The sequence below is a fragment of the Tachypleus tridentatus genome, chromosome 1 (genome assembly GCF_004210375.1).
Source record: "Tachypleus tridentatus isolate NWPU-2018 chromosome 1, ASM421037v1, whole genome shotgun sequence".
In the NCBI taxonomy this organism is placed as follows: domain Eukaryota; kingdom Metazoa; phylum Arthropoda; class Merostomata; order Xiphosura; family Limulidae; genus Tachypleus; species Tachypleus tridentatus.
Genome location: NC_134825.1, coordinates 96,728,915 through 96,745,444, shown reverse-complemented (window position 1 = coordinate 96,745,444; position 16,530 = coordinate 96,728,915). Strand labels below are relative to the sequence as shown.

Sequence of the window (16,530 nt, the reverse complement as noted above, 5' to 3'; positions counted from 1 at the left end):
AGAGCGAAATTAAGCAGAGACAAGTGGCATTGTTGCAAATATGTCATCCTTTCGATGAAGCTTTCTACAATGGAAACCACATTACAAGGATATTGCCCAAATGTATGGCCATCAAATAGAATATGACGAGAAGTGACAACCTGAATATCACTAATTTTTACCGTCACACATATATTGAAACTATCGTTATTAACATAAGTGTGCAAAGACAAAAGCTACACATATCGGTATCACAAATTTCCACGATTCTACTATGTTATTAACATTATTACCTCAATATTAGCTTAATATTGCTTCAATATTAGTTTTACACTCACGAATTTTACAGATGTTGATACTAATATTACCTCAATATTAGTTTTACACTCGTGAATGTCGCATATATTGTTGTTACTAACTATATTTCTCAGTATTAGTTTTACACTCGTGAATGTTACAGATAATGTTGCTACTAACATTATTACCTCAATATCAGTTTTACACTCGTGAATGTCTCAGATATTATTAGTCGTAAAACCACTGCGATAAACATAGCGCAAACAGCCGATCATATATGTTCGCGCTAAAACTAAGATTAGTGGATAGATAATGGAGTTATTAACTACATTGTGCATGTATACGTGATAATGCTAGAAATATTAGAGTCATTGTAATGCTAGTTCATAAAGCAACCATGTAATTTTACATGTGTAGTAATTAAACTGTTATACCAATGCAAACTTTATTATCACGGCTGTCCACACTCACCATGATAAGTTTAACACGTTGAAGAACAGGATTAGACTTTTGTTTTTCCTTTCGTAAAATCTTTCTAAAGTGATTCACTTGCCAACCAGGACGATTTTCATTACTACTTCTATTCAGCTGTAAAAAAATTAATCACAAATATAAATTGTTTAGTTACTAGATATGTCGTTACAACGTAAGATACACATAAATCATTATTGCGATATTAAAAAATAAAATTTACATTCAATTATACACTAAATGATTACTGGATAATTTCTGCGATTCCGTAAAACACAGGGTATAAAAATGACTATTTTAAGTAAAATAAACTCTTATAGAACATTTTCCATCAGAGTATGATAGAAATAACCCCATGAAGATTTCATTAAAAACAAATACTAATGACTTTAACTCATATTTTTGAAGCTTTGAGTTCATAAGACTTAATTATCAATTATTACTTTTTTTAGGAGACGAAAAAATTTTACATTATTAATGTTTTACTTTTTTGTAAAATATATTTTATTAAACATTTAAGTATAGCTGTATTTTATCCTAGACATTTCCATATTTGCAAATGATTTCATATCTCTTTAACATACTGGAATTATCTATAACTGAGAAAATGTGGATCTAAACCCTTGAAACTTTCTATTTCTTAAAACAAGTGACCTTATTAACGTTTATGGAGCTTGCTAATGAGTATCTGGTAAGGTTTCTATTAAGATTCAAGGCTCAAGCTTGAAATATTTATACTATTTGTATTTAAAATCATGTTTGTTGTTGTTAATATCATTAAAATGAGTTCAAGGACATTAATATTTTAGTTATTATTGAAATAACTCAGAGTATATTTCTCTCAGTATCCAATGTAATTGGATGTTTAAGTTTCCCTTTATCCAATACTACATAAAATTTAACACGCAACTGTAAAAATAATAACAATTTCGTAACATCCCAGTACTAATAGATTTGAATAACCGCTGTTTCTGTGTTTATTGTAAATAAGTTTGATAAAAGTATACCAGGGCGGTCAATATTATCAGCAAATTTCAATTCAATGATGAAGCTCAGTTCCTTACACAATATACCAAAATAAACTAAATCAAACTTCTAAGATACTGAAAATACTTTAAAGGTGCCTAACCTAACCTAACCTAACCTAACCTAACCTAACCTAACCTAACCTAACCGAAATTCAAAACAAACCAAACTTTTTCTTTTGTTTGTCTTGAATTTCGCGCAAAACTACACGAAAGCTATCTGCACTTATCGTCCCTAATTCTGCAGTGTAAGACTACAGGGAAGGCAACTAGTTAATACCATCCACCGCCAATTCTTGGGCTACTCTTTTACCAACGAATAGTGGGATTGACTGTCACATTATAACGTTCCCCCATGGCCAAAATAGTATTTTTGTGTGACGTAGATTCGAATTCGCAACCTTCGGATTACGACTTCAGTGCCTTATCTACCTAGCCATACCGTTTGTTTCTTGTTTTTCCCATGCGGTTGATTGCGTTTTATTAAAATTGTTTTAGAGCCTCACTAAAACCGTTAATGTCGCTTCTCTCGAAATCCACACTTTTGACAATAAATAACCTTGCAACGTAGTTTCCATTACACAAGCTATGTCGTCAGAAGTAATATCCAAAGCGCAATTATCTTCTTTCGTAATCCATCTAATGCACGAGGATGACGGTCTTCCAGGACAGCTTTAGTAGTCTTATAGCATAGAAACCCAAAGATGCTGCTTCCAGCGACTTCACTGATATATTTACGTAAAGAACAGCATGAATGCCCTTGTTTTCTCCAGCTGCTTGAAGTGTACGACAATTGAACAGATATGTTCACGTGACTTATGCCACTTTTCAAGATAGATATTCTTCTTTTTATGTCATATACTGTTATCTGGGGCAACGAGGACAGTTCTGAAAATTGAACTATGTTGACCATGGCTTGGATACGGCTTGTTGTAGGTCTTTTTCTGTCTGTTTTTGTTTCTTCAAATTGATCCATATTCTTTTTTTTAGGGCTGTTAAGTACATGAAATTCTAATCCATATATTTTTATGATTTGAGTGTACGAATATCGTATATTCGAAAAGTATGTTGCATACTATTCCCAAAAGTGCTCAGTGTTGGGTGGTATCACACTAAACAGCATCAAAAAGTAGTTCTTATACATTCTGTTCCATTTCGTTGTGATTGTCATGCGACTTGCTGATTTGAGTATTTAAAATAGTTTTAATATAATATACTTAACGTTGTAGTAATTACAAAAAAAAAGGTCTTATTGAGAAATTTTAAGTAAATATAATGTTAACACATTTATTTAATCTGACAATCGTAATGATTAATTTGAAAATGATATTTTCGAAGTAGCACATTCGTAAATCCTAAATAGAAACTGTCTTTTAATTGCAATGTGTTATTCCCAGGAAACAAATACAACAAATATGAACCTGAAAATATTTATACAATTTAATTATTTTAAAAATATTACCAGACCTGCTGTTTGTTAATATTTTCATAAGTTTAGGATATTATCTTATGAAAAGAATTTGTTATTGCGCTGTTTTAATTATGCGTACATAAAATTTTATATGTAATATTTTCTGATAAGTTAATTTCATGTTTAAATGTTATGTCAAATGAGCATTTCAGTTTGTAATAAAACTAAATGCCACCATTATGCAAAATAAATAATAATATACATTTTAATGCAGTTATTGTTTTCTAGATTGAAGAATTGTGAAGATTACAGAGATAAAAAGGCTGAATTTTTTCAAGAAATGATATAATTTAGACTTTGCTATTATTTAATTTCTATAATTATTGATATAATTATTTCCCTCGTATGAAGTTCAAAGAGTAAAATTTTTTATGTGCTCTGCCTGAAACGTCACCAAATAAATATATATACATGTATTATGTTAAAAGAAACTGTTAAAATTAGTAACTTATACCGTGTGCTAAAATTATCAGTTTTTAGAATAAAACAGAAATTACAATTTTCAATAAAACAGTATTAATTAAATTCAGATATTTCATACTATATTAACGGTAAACAACTTACGATTTACTTTTCCTCACCTCTAACACTAGAGATAGACATGCAGGAAAAAATGTCATAAAAACAATGTAATTAACAAGAACAGAGAGAACAGCAAAACAAGAAATTTCCTCCAGTTTTCTCACACCTATTAGAAAAACAAACACAACCAATTCCGTAAGCTATAAATAATCAACTTCAACATGTATTGAAATAAAATACACTTCTTACGACATTATGAAGCTATTGCTTTCATATATTATACCTGGCTCAAATATTCATACCAAAACACAAGAAACTACCATGTAATGTAATATCAGCTCACGTTTAACTTTCAAAACATGCAAATAGAACTTTAAATTATATATTTTTATCCTTTTTCATATTATTGTATTGTGGAATGTGGTATATATTTTAAATATGCTCTTAAAAAACATAGAGATAAATCATAAATGATATGTGGTTCTTTATATACATGCTGAAAATTGATATCAAACAAGCAACATAGGTTAATAATTTAATACAAAATTGCTAAAAGTTATCCAAATAATGTCTTATATTTCAAATATAATCATTTTCAAACTAGACTAAAAACTCGATCGCTTCCGAATAGTTTCCAGTTTTTCTTCAGGAGACCAAGGAGTTTTTAATTAATACTAAAAATTATCACACAAACTTCTCAAATAAATGCTAAACCTCTACGTAAAAAAGTAGTAATTATAAATTTATCATATGTTACTTCGAAAAGCTATTAATGATAAAAGAACACAAAAATTTTACATAACATCCTTCGTAAAATCATGGTGCCCAAAAAGGCAGTTTACCTGACAATGTTCCAAATCTTATTAAAAGTGTCTCAACTAAAGTGTCGAGTGTTATTGCTGGTCCCAAAACTGCCATACCTTTAGCAATATTTTCAGACACTTCCTCCTAAACAATAAGTGTCAGTCAATACGTGAAAAGTTTCACAAACATATATAATACAATTAACTTGCTACTGCCTCAAACTTTTAAGTTTTACTTTGGAAATTAATAAGTTGCAAATTTATTCTGCTATAAAAGATTTTAATTATTCCAAAATTCGAAGTTTTTAGTCAAATTTTTAAAACACATGTTTATGTAGGCGAACAAGAAAGGACAATAAGGTTATAATTAACCTTTCCTATTGACATTGCACAAAGGTTCAAACATTTATTTATTTATATCAAAACCATGACATAGAAATAAAACTAGACTAAAATACTATAAATACTTAACTTAAATTTCAACTCACATTATTGTCAAACTGAAAAGGTAAGTGAAATAATAACGTGTAAATTGTCAAATATAATGCATGTAGTTTGATTTCACATAAAAATATATTATCTTTTCTTACTTTGTCGAGTGCTAACCATATACACACTTTTGGAAATATTTCTGCCACAGCGGCCAAGTGTTATTCAGAAAATTAAAACCCGGTCTGTCAGTAAAGTACACGGCCATTCTACTGTGAATGTAAAACGTATTTTGTTCTTTTCTACACTTGTATACTTCTATTTCCTTTGTTGCCTGGGTTCAGAAAAATTCTTTGTATTATATTTCTGGAACCTGCAACTTGGATATTTGACAGTATACACCATAAAATAAAACTATAAGATATAACTAAATTAAACTGAACTTCTCACTGTTAGACAAATTGTTTGCCAAATTTGATTCCAGTAAGGCAGCTTTCAACGTAATTAACTCTACAGGTTAATTTTGTTTAATCCGTGTTTGCTCTGCAATAACCTATTCTTCGAAAACTACAGTAAATTATTGAAAAAAAATACCATTAATCTGGTAGCTTTAGCATTGCCGATTATAAAAATTCAAGTCTGTAAAGGAATTAGGATAACCAGACTAAAAAATCTGCTCTACATTCAACTTCATAATCTACATTATTAATGACAAAATAAACTTTAGTGGCTGGTTTTCTGTATTTATAAGTCTTTCTTGCTTAAATACCTACTGTAGAAGCTTTTTAAAAATGTTATACAAGAGATGGCTTCGAAATGCCAAATATATAATACGTTGGAGACCATGATCAGCTGAGAAGCGAAGTTTTGAGCGACAAGACTTTCCTTTAATACAGTTGTGTAGCATTTTCTTTGTATAGGTTATTCCTTTGAACAGTATTATATTTTGACCAGCTTGTACACTTTTCATTGTGTGATGACAAAAATGCACGAATGTATATGGGTAAAACATATAAATACGGGTTTTGATTAGTAAAAGATTGAATGACAAATCGCAGCCTTATTTGCTGGTTGCTAACTAAATACTGTAATTCTGTGTTCGTTCTAAAGAAACATTTTTTTCTTTCTCTTCACTGTATCTGTGTCAAAATAATAAGATCCAACTAAGCGCTAGCCCCACTGACGTGCTTAGATAGGTAGCAGACGAAAATGTTAGTGTTTTAGAAATTTTAATTGTTATCGCAGAAATGTTAACGACCTTTTTTAGTTTACTATTAGCACGTATGCGTATAATATATCGTAACCAGTAATTTAAATGGTCAATTTTTTGCTTAGGAATTAGATAGTGTGGTTTTCGGCGTGTGCATTATAAGAAAACGTTGTTGATCTCTAATATAAAGTATTAACGTAAATAGAATAACAGAAACCTTCAGATATACTTTTTTATCATTTTTAGAACACATATGATGTTAGACTCTTCGTTGTAAATCCTTATTGTTGTTCCACCTGTGCTTTATATGTGTGTTTTCTTATAGCAAAGCTACATCGAAATGTGTGTTGTATCTACTGAGGCAGTATATCCGAAAACTTAGCGCTGTCACACAAAGTTACACAGTGAATTATTTGTTAAGCGCCAGCCACGAGTATGAAACGCGGTTTTTAGTCTGAGGGCTCGACTAACCGTGAGCCACTGGGGAAAGGGGTCACATATCATGTTAGAAAATAATAAATTATATTTCAAGTTAGCTGAGTTTACAACAACACATCTATTGCATTTCATTTTTACATCAAAAGATCAAAAGATATTAATATGGCTCTTTTTTACGTATTTCAATTAAAAGCTAATATTGTGTCTAGTTGCTTTTTTCTTTAGGTTTAAGCCCAAAGCTCATTGTATAGATAACCACGAGTATTGAAACTCTGTTTATAGCATTATAAGTCCGCAGACATACTGCTTTGCCACTGAACTATGTTTTAGTTACTTCAAAGATAGTACATTATCAAAATTTAATGTAACAAACATTACAAGACTTACAATGCTAGCAACCGAGTTTCGATACCAGTTCTGAGCAAAGTACATATATCCTCTTGTGTAGCTTTATTATTCCTTGAAATTAGAGTTTGTCCTCTTCAGAAATTTATCCTTGGTAAGTTAGAGGGAAATAGTCAGTTGACAAGTAAGCTAAAAGAACAATGCATGAACATTCTTGTTCATAATTACACTTCAATAATTATAAACCGGTACTATTTTGTTGCTTACACATAAAACTCACTTTGGATGATGAGCTGAGTGTGAACTGAGTTAACAAACCCGCTTTAGGCAAGTCGATGAGAAGCAGGAAGAAAGGTATAGCTTCACTAAAAGTAGACCAAAACACGCTGTGTCTCAGTAACATTAAACATTATGATTCTAACATTAAGATCAATATGAAAACATTTAACAGACTACATTTTCTATAACACAAATATAATTTAAGCATTATAATAAATCAACAGAAGTAGAATTCCCCAAAACGGTAGTCAGAGACTGTCCATCAAATATATTGTCTACCCTCAAGCATCACTTATGTGGGTGCGTGTAATTGCTTAAACCCACAACATTCTCCATCTAGGTTAAGGAATATTAATGACTATTAGATGAAAAATCCATAAATATAGCCAGAATGTTCTCGGTTTCTACCAAAATATTTCAAATGAGACCCGCGTTGAAGGAGGGTTTTTACCAGGTTTAATATAAACCACAAAACCTTATAAATATACTTTGTGAAAACGTACACATATCTTTATTATAAACACAATGTGAAAAATTATATTCATGTGATCATATCTAATACTATCAATATTTATTCAAATCAGGAAATTAATTACCTAAACAACAGGGACCTGCAGTTTGAAAACAGAATGCTTCAATCACTTGAATCGACTACGTGTAAATTACATTTTGTCTTGCATCAGAAGTTTATGTACTGTTTTATATACAACCACAATCGTAGCAGTTCTTTCTCAACTCAAAATTACATATACTTACTTCAGTTTCGAAAAATTCCCCTCAAAATACTTCCAGACACTGGTGCTAAATATAAAGCATGAAAACACAGTAAAGAGGCCTGTAATACCTGTTAAAATATTTAAATCCAGTTAATGGTTCAAATTTCTATGTAGTTTCACAATATAATGAAAAACTCCTTACAATCACTCTTAACTTTCTAATTGAACTGAAATCAGTTATTTCACGAATAATTCCAAGAAGAATATCATTAAAAAACAAATTAATACAAAACACTAAAAGTAACATTTAAAAACTGAAGGTACATCAAGTTACAAGAAAATAAAATATTCGGAAAAAGTATTCTATATATTACTTGCCACTCGTTAGTACAGCGGAGTCTACGGATTTACAACGGTAAAATGAGGAGTTCGATTCCCCGCGTTGGGCTCAGCAGACAGCCTTATATGGTTTTGTTACAATAAAACACGCACACGCATATTACTTAAATACATTAGTTAAATTTTTATCTGGATAGGCCATTATATTCATATGTTTTCTATTTAGCTGATGAGCTGCTCGTATTTTAAAATACTTTTCAAAAATTTGTGTTATTAACATGTATAAAGCATTCAGGTCAAGTGTGATTCACTTGAACTGAGCGCTTTACACATGTTAGTTCTGTAAATAGTACATATATATTCGGTTTACGGCAGTTCCTGAGAAATTCTAAGTGTAACGCAGGATCTAGAAAATCATTCTTATAAAGTATAATTAATCTCATTATACAATGTATTCAAATCAAATCTTAATCCTAACATTTTTTTTTTAGAAATGGATGCAAGAAAAACAAATTTAAAGCCTTTTTTGTAAACTTACCAATTAGGTACTTTGAACCCCATTTGTGCAGCTTACGAAACTGATGATATATAAACAAAACTGCCATACATCGAGTTATCGTCATGATGACAATATCAATGTCTTTGTTCAGTGCCTGATCAACAGTATATGTTAAAATTATATATTAAGTTATAACCAGTCAAGGTATAAAGAGAACTGTAATATTTTATGAAAAAACTATTATATTGATATTTTAGAAAATCTTAAAATGGTTATGAGATATTTTCATGAACTTTAAACAACTTAAAAGTTTATTTAACAAAATAATAAACACTGAGAATTTTAATACAATATTGCACATCAAATAAGAAATGAAAGCTGAAAAATTATTTTGAAATCTTAAAAATAATCCGCGAAAACAATACATAGTAGTATACCTATTATTTCATAGGTATTCCTTAAACGTTTCTATATCTTCTTCATTAATTAGCACCAAACTTGACACAACGATACAGAATGATATAAGGGAGTTAACCCCCATCTAGTTTCACATTGATAGAATAACTGAAAACAGTATGTCTTTCTTTTCAGTATTAATACATTTATGTATTGTTATTGCACCTTTAGCGTTTATTATGTTAAGAAAAAATACAGGAGCAAAATTTGCTATCCTTTGTTACAAACGAGTTTTAATTTCACCCATCTAACGGAAGAGTACTCCAATTAGCTATTAGAATAATACAACATACACCCACTGGCTACATTTATAAAACTTCAGGTGTTCTCGAGTAAAGACTTATGATATTGAGTCTCCTAAAACCGAATTATAGATAAGAGTGGAAATAAAGTTGTTTGGCGAAAAAAAAAAGACAGTTTTAAAACAGAGACAGCTATTCTCTTCTGAGATTGATATTTCCTAATAGAAAAATATGCTAACTACTATATAAAATATATAATAGGGTTATCTCTCCAAAAGTGCGTGCATTATTTAGGTCACTATTACTCATTTTACACCTTGCTATGAACACGTTTTCCATGGGAGAAGTTACTGAAACTAAAAGAGAACGACCTGTATTCAAAGGTAACTAGGATACAACCATTTAACTTCCTGAGTGAACATGAAATGTCAACTTTCCTAAGCTAAATAGAAAAACATGCAGAGTGTTGTTCTGGTATGCGCTAATATGAATTACAACTACTTTAACTTTGTGTGGCGTAGAGTAAATAATATAAAAGAAGATGTATTATTTAAATGTAACAGCCGACTTTGGTGAGAAATTGCAAAAATCAAGTTTATCCCGAAAATATCAGTTCACCAAATGATTGTGCAGAAAATAACTGATGCCATCAAACCAAGTATACACGATACAAACATGGTAGATTGTTGAAAATTGTCATCTAAGAGACCTTTTTCATGAGGGTTGAAATGCAACATTGAGAAAAGTTCAAGACCACTACCAATTTTGCAGACTCATCTAAATGTTATTTTTCATCTCAAAAAACCAAAAGATCTAACATCGGAAGATTCACTTACATCATTACACTGAAATCAAGAAACTTGAACTGTTTGAAAATCATAAGCATAATAAAGTTTATCTCTAAATGTTTTCTCCTAAACAACACTAAAGTTGTGCGTTCCTATTTGCAGGCCCGGCATGGCCAGGTGGGTTAAGGCGTGCAACTTGTAATCTGAGGGTCGTGGGTTCGCATCCCCTTCGCACCAAACATACTTGCTTTTTCAGCCGTGGGGACGTTATAATGTGACGGTCAATCCCACTATTCGTTGGTAAAAGAGTAGCCCAACAGTTGGCGGTGGGTGGTGATGACTAGCAGCTTTCCCTCTAGTCTTACATTGCTAAATTAGGGACGGCTAGCGCAGATAGCCCTCGAGTAGCTTTGCGCGAAATTAAGAAACAAAATAAATCTTATTTGCAGAAATAATTGAATTAGGACATAGAAAGTTTTCAAACCTATTCAGTTGCCTTACTCTCAGAACAGTCATCAATAATTAGCATATGAACCACTATGATTTCTACTGTTTACTGTTGGTAAAAAATAAGACTAACAACAATAATAATCTTGCTAGGTGGACACATTAATTTGGCAATGTATCTTGTATATACAAATGCACGAGAATTATATAAGTGTTCATCTTAAAAAAAACGTGTATAATTTTGCATAGAATTGTTTCAATTCTAAGTATTTCAGTTAAATAAACATATGACATTCTCGATATATCTTTTATCTTAACTGTTTTCTCTAATCCTAATTGTAAAGTATGTGCCAAAGTGTGTTCTTTATTCATTATTTAAATGTTATTTATTTAATGTTTTCACTAACTTAAAGTAATAAATATATTTCATAATGAATATATATTAGTTCATAACTATAATGCATTTACTTTGTTTTCTTGGATATAAGATACTTTAATATCGGCTACGCTATGTTCATATAAATACGAATCAATTCAGAATAATATACACAAGTTACCTCAGTGACAGAACACTGATAATTCCAACCATATATTTTACTATCTTCAATTTTAGGTCCCACAGACAGCATGCAAATAGTGAAGGTTGTAAAAGCTACTATTACTTCCCAAGGATGAGAAGCACATATGTGTCCATGATTATAAAAAAGGTCAGGCAGCATTATACGATAGTAACCTGAAAGGAAAAACACCGAAGATAAGCTTACAACGTGTTCTTAAATCTTTAGCTCAAAAATATGAACTTCTCAAAGAATACAAAATTGTTTCATATAAGTGTTATTTTCTAATAGCGTAAAGTTAAACTGTATTCTTTCGTGACGTAAATATTTGCTAAATTTTCCTTCAGTGCAATGTTTAATACACTGTGATAAGTGAATAGCAGGAATTTAGAGCATTATTTTAGAGTCGAATGGTATAATTTATGAAAAAAATAGAGGTGTCAAACTTGTATTTGTCTGTTTAGTTTGAAGCAAATAACATACATATTTTTCCGTATATTAATATTATCAAGCCCATGATGTTGGGTGATGTTTGTCACCGGAAAGAAAAAAATAATTATAAAAATTAAGGATGGTTTTTGGACAGTCTTAATAGTTGTCAATTTACATCAATAAGAGAAGTATGACTATTGTAGAGATCAAGTATGATGCAGTAATCAAAGATACCAGAATTAATGATGTTTAGTTATTTATTCTCTTAGAATTAAGACATAAAAATACACAGGAATATTTCAATAGAACACATGAGATTATTTCATGAATAGGTTTAATTAAATGTGTTAACAGTCAGTGAAACCTAAACTGTCCTAGCTAGACTAGCTCATAATAACTGAAAATAATTTTAGTCACCTCATGACCTTCCTTGATTTATGGTCATTCATACAAACTAAATGAACTAGTACTTATTCAAGAGGAGAATGTATCGCACAAAAACACAAGTGAGAACGATTCTACTCAAATATTGAGTGATCTCAGTATCAGCATAAATTAGCAATAAAACTTTCAGTAGAAGTGACACTGTTCCCTGGTGGGACAGCGTTAAGTCTTCGGATATACAACGCGAAATCAGGGATTTGATTTCTTTCATTGGACACAACCCATTGTGGCTTTCCTATAAGAAAACACACACTAAGAACTGACATTTTATAATAATGCAGAGTTAATTTTGCGTTATTCAATTGCAATAAGACAGATCCAAGAACTATTTGAGCACTGGTCAGGATAAATTTTCGCATAGAATTACGAGAAAAGAGTTAGAGCATTACTAACAATCTAAACTAACTGATTCAACCAGACTACAAAGAAGATATATATACAATAATACAAGAAATTTGGCGTTTTTAACTTCAACTTTATTTTTTAAAGTTAATGCTACCGAATTTTTAGCGTCGTAAGTTTGGAGATTTGCCGCTAAGTCATTGGTGTGTGTGTATTTGTGTGTTTTTCGTATAGCAAAGCCACAAAGGGCTATCTGCTCAGTCCACCGAGGGGAATCGAACCCCTGATTTTAGCGTTGTAACTCCGGAGACATACCGCTGTACTAGCGGGGGGCAAGTCATTGGTAATCATGCATGATAGATTGTATGACTTTAAATGTGTACATCATTGGTGTAATACAGAAAAAAATTGTCTCCCATTATTGATAGCGTTAGTAAACATAAACCTAGGGAAGAAAATGAAGCAACTAGTGTTGGTTATATCTAAAATAATGCACATAAAAAATTCATGAGTGCTTTTTATCGAACGGGTATTCAAGCAAAATGTTTTTCAACAAAGATTCAAGGCCCGGTATGGCCGGGTGGTTAAGGCACTCCACTCGTAATCTTCAAATCTTCGTCAAACATGCTCGCCCTTTCAGCCGTAGGGGCGTTATATTGTGCGGTCAATCCCACTATTCGTTGATAAAAGAATAGCCCAAGAGTTGGCGGTGGGTGGTGATAACTAGCTGCCTTCTCTCTAATCTTACATTGCTAAACAAGGGACGGCTAACGCAGATAACTTTCATGTAGCTTTGCGCGAAATCCGAAAACAAATAAACAAAAATTCAAGTCCTACAATTCCAGACATTATTTTAAATAATTCGATTCGCTTTCTTGAATTCTACGGAAGAACGTAAATTTAAAAATTTTATGTAACAGTTAAAGAAGTACCGCTTCTTGAATTGTTTAATTTTTCTCGATCTTCAAATGAATGGGCCTACCGAATATTCATAATCCGAATGCTTTGTTATATCCCATCCCTTGATTGTACAACGATAAGTCGATTGATTTACAACACTAAAGACCCGAATTCAATTCTTCATGGTGAACACAGCACATAGCCCAATGTGGCTTTGATATAAAATAAACAAACCGTTACGCCTTGTTGTTTCCACACAAATCTTACAGTTATAAGATTGGAAGAATCTTGGTTTGTATATATGCTTTTATGTCACAAAACTTTCTTTTGCAAGCAAAATTAGAAACTTTTATCAGTAAGTTAAATGATTTAAAGTCTTGTGTTTCTGTGATTAGTCCTGACCTAAAAAAACGTTTTTACATTGAACCGATTGATAAAACAATTAACTTTAATGATATCAGAATAACTACAGTTCCAGATCCTATTCATATGTTTCTATGAAATAATTTTTTCGTTTCTCATGTCTTACAGAAAATGTGGTTAGAAATATTAAAGAGTGTAATTGGATTTCAGTGTAAAATTTCCTTTGCTATCAGAAAGAAAAGCATCAAAAAAATTGATTAGTTTCTGTTGTTTGTCAGTAATAGTTTTTACCTCAAAGAAATTAACCAACAGCTTTCAATAAGACTGAAAGATAATTTGAAAACTCCATCTTATATAATGGAATACGTGGTTACACATAAGCATTCTTTTCAATTTCCAGATGTTATTATCATTGACAATGAAAAGAATAGAAATTGTAGAAAAATAGTTTTCTTTATGAAAAACAAACATTAGGGATATATAGGGATGCGTTTACATTTATTACAAGTTTGTTTTCCTCACTTAGCTATTGTTTATTTATATTACATGATTATTCAAAGATGTAATGTCATTCTGGTAGCTTTACACATGACAATCTGAACTGTTGTAGGATTCTATTCGGAGCTAGCGAAAAGTTGCACTGAATAAAAAAAGAAATTGGAGGTTTTTTAAAACATTTATTTGTTTATCCGTAAACAAATACATAACAATTTAATTACCTGCAAAAACAAAATTAAATTTATGATTTACTAATATTTTCTAGCTTGGTAAACTTTTATATATATTTTTGTACTGCAAAGACAAGAATTTTCATTACACTGTAAATAATATATTCCCTTACCGAACTCACAGTTTTGCATTGTTCTTACATTACACATATAACATAATCAACACATTGTTTTAAATTTTCAATAAATATTAGGCTCGGCATGGTTAGGTGGTTGAGGCACAAGAATCGTAATCTGAGAGTCGCGGGCTCAAATCCCTGTCACACCAACATGCTCATCCTTTCAGCCGTGGGGGCGTTACAATGTGACGGTCAATCCCACTATTTGTTGGTAGCCGAAGAGTTGGCGGTGGGTGGTGATGACTAGTTGCCTTCCCTCTAGTCTTACACTGCTAAATTGGGAACGGATAGTGCAGCTAGCCCTCGTGTAGCTTTGCGCGAAATTCAAAACAAACAAAACCAATAAATCTTAAGCTCTTCAAGGCTTATGTGATATTAACATGTTAAAAACTCAGTTATTAACATGAATGTATTTTTGTTCCGTTTTAGTGTGTTTTCAAATCGTATGGTCTAAAATGTGCGAAATTATTCTATATCCAAATAAAATAATTTGTAAACCAGAAGTGGCTTAAAACCAAAGAAAATGTTCATAAACAAAGAGGTAAACAAGAACACTTACCGCAAGAAAGTTTATCTTATTTTCTTCTCTCTTTTTTTAAACAAATATATTAAACTAGGATTCAGCCTATCTATCAGTAATTAACATTTAAACTCAACGTTGTTTTTCATAGATATTTGGTGACTCGAGTGTCAACTAGATATACCACGCATGCATAGCAAGCAAACTTTGCAGGCGTTACCAATGCGTATCATGGAACCCATGCACGCTTTGCAGGAAGCAACGTGAAAGGAAATCAAGCAAACGTTTCCGTCTTTTAATGATTAGAAAAGTAGGTTTCAAGGCGAGACTTCGTGATACCTTTACTATTAGTCTTTCGGGGAACTATTACTGTAGCGAATCATGATTAGCAGATATATGTTCTGCACTGAACACATGTATGTGTATGAGTATTTCAGCTCACACAGTTTTTGAACAAACGTGTCGAAATATACATAACATGCATGCTTAAGTGTTTATATTTGCCTCATTAACTGATTCTAAAACATGATAAGAGTAATGAAAATGTGGTCCAGCAATGGAAACAGAAACGTATTGAAAGAAACAACTTTAGCTTTACATATATAAACGATACAAGTTTCCGCATTTATAATAATCGTATACATTTCAATATCTAGGTATTTAAACAAGCAAGAGGAGTTCCAATGAGACCTAACTATTCTACTTATATTACAAATTTATATATTTATTTTTATGAGAACAGGTTTATTGAAAAATACATTAACCAGAACATTTTTGACAGATGTATAGATGATTTCATTAGTATAAATAATCCTCAAATAAATAATGTTATTAACATAATTCATCTAGTAGAATTGGAAATTGAAAATACTTGAGTATCTAATGTAGAAGCAAATTATATAGATTTAGAAATTAAAATAATTGATAGTGGTATCAATCAAAATATTTTAGGTAAGAGATTTTTTTTTCCAATACACGATTTACCCTCTTTTAATAGTAATGTACTCTTATGTTATAAGGATTATAACTTCATAATTATTCAACTTTTGTAAAAATTGTTATAATTTACAATATTTTATTGTTAATGTTGAAATATTGACACAATAATGAAACCCTACATAAAATTATTAAAAATATTCTGTAATAAATATGAATGTATTAAATAAATATGAAGAAATTTTACTGAAAATTATTTTTAGATGGTAATAAGTTTGTTTTTGAATTTTGCACAAAGCTACTCGAGGGCTATCTGCGCTAGCCGTCCCTAATTTAGCAGTGTAAGACTAGATGGAAGGCAGTTAGTCATCACCACTCACCGCCACCTCTGTGGTTACTCTTTTACCAACGCCCCCACGGCTGAAAGGGCGAG

At 31.1% G+C, this 16,530-nt stretch overlaps 1 protein-coding gene across 16 annotated transcripts in view; it reads right to left on the bottom strand.

The window, feature by feature from the left end:
- The window catches only part of LOC143256419 (3-hydroxy-3-methylglutaryl-coenzyme A reductase-like), a 51,841-nt gene extending 36,409 nt beyond the window's left edge, over nt 1-15,432 (bottom strand). For 5 of the 16 annotated variants that reach the window (XM_076513638.1, XM_076513670.1, XM_076513744.1 and 2 more), the window contains exons 1-8: nt 15,201-15,430; nt 11,314-11,489; nt 8,863-8,977; nt 8,026-8,113; nt 7,271-7,355; nt 4,608-4,713; nt 3,825-3,931; nt 748-864 (exon numbers count right to left, since the gene is read on the bottom strand). In XM_076513638.1, the coding sequence (XP_076369753.1) occupies nt 748-864; nt 3,825-3,931; nt 4,608-4,713; nt 7,271-7,355; nt 8,026-8,113; nt 8,863-8,977; nt 11,314-11,475 (780 nt within the window). In that variant the 5' untranslated portion in view covers nt 11,476-11,489; nt 15,201-15,430. Of the gene's footprint in view, nt 1-747; nt 865-3,824; nt 3,932-4,607; nt 4,714-7,270; nt 7,356-8,025; nt 8,114-8,862; nt 8,978-11,313; nt 11,490-12,162; nt 12,425-15,200 lie in introns of those variants that run through there. The other 11 variants (XM_076513655.1, XM_076513687.1, XM_076513734.1 and 8 more) reach the window with 9 other exon arrangements.
- Nucleotides 15,433-16,530: the final 1,098 nt, after the last annotated feature.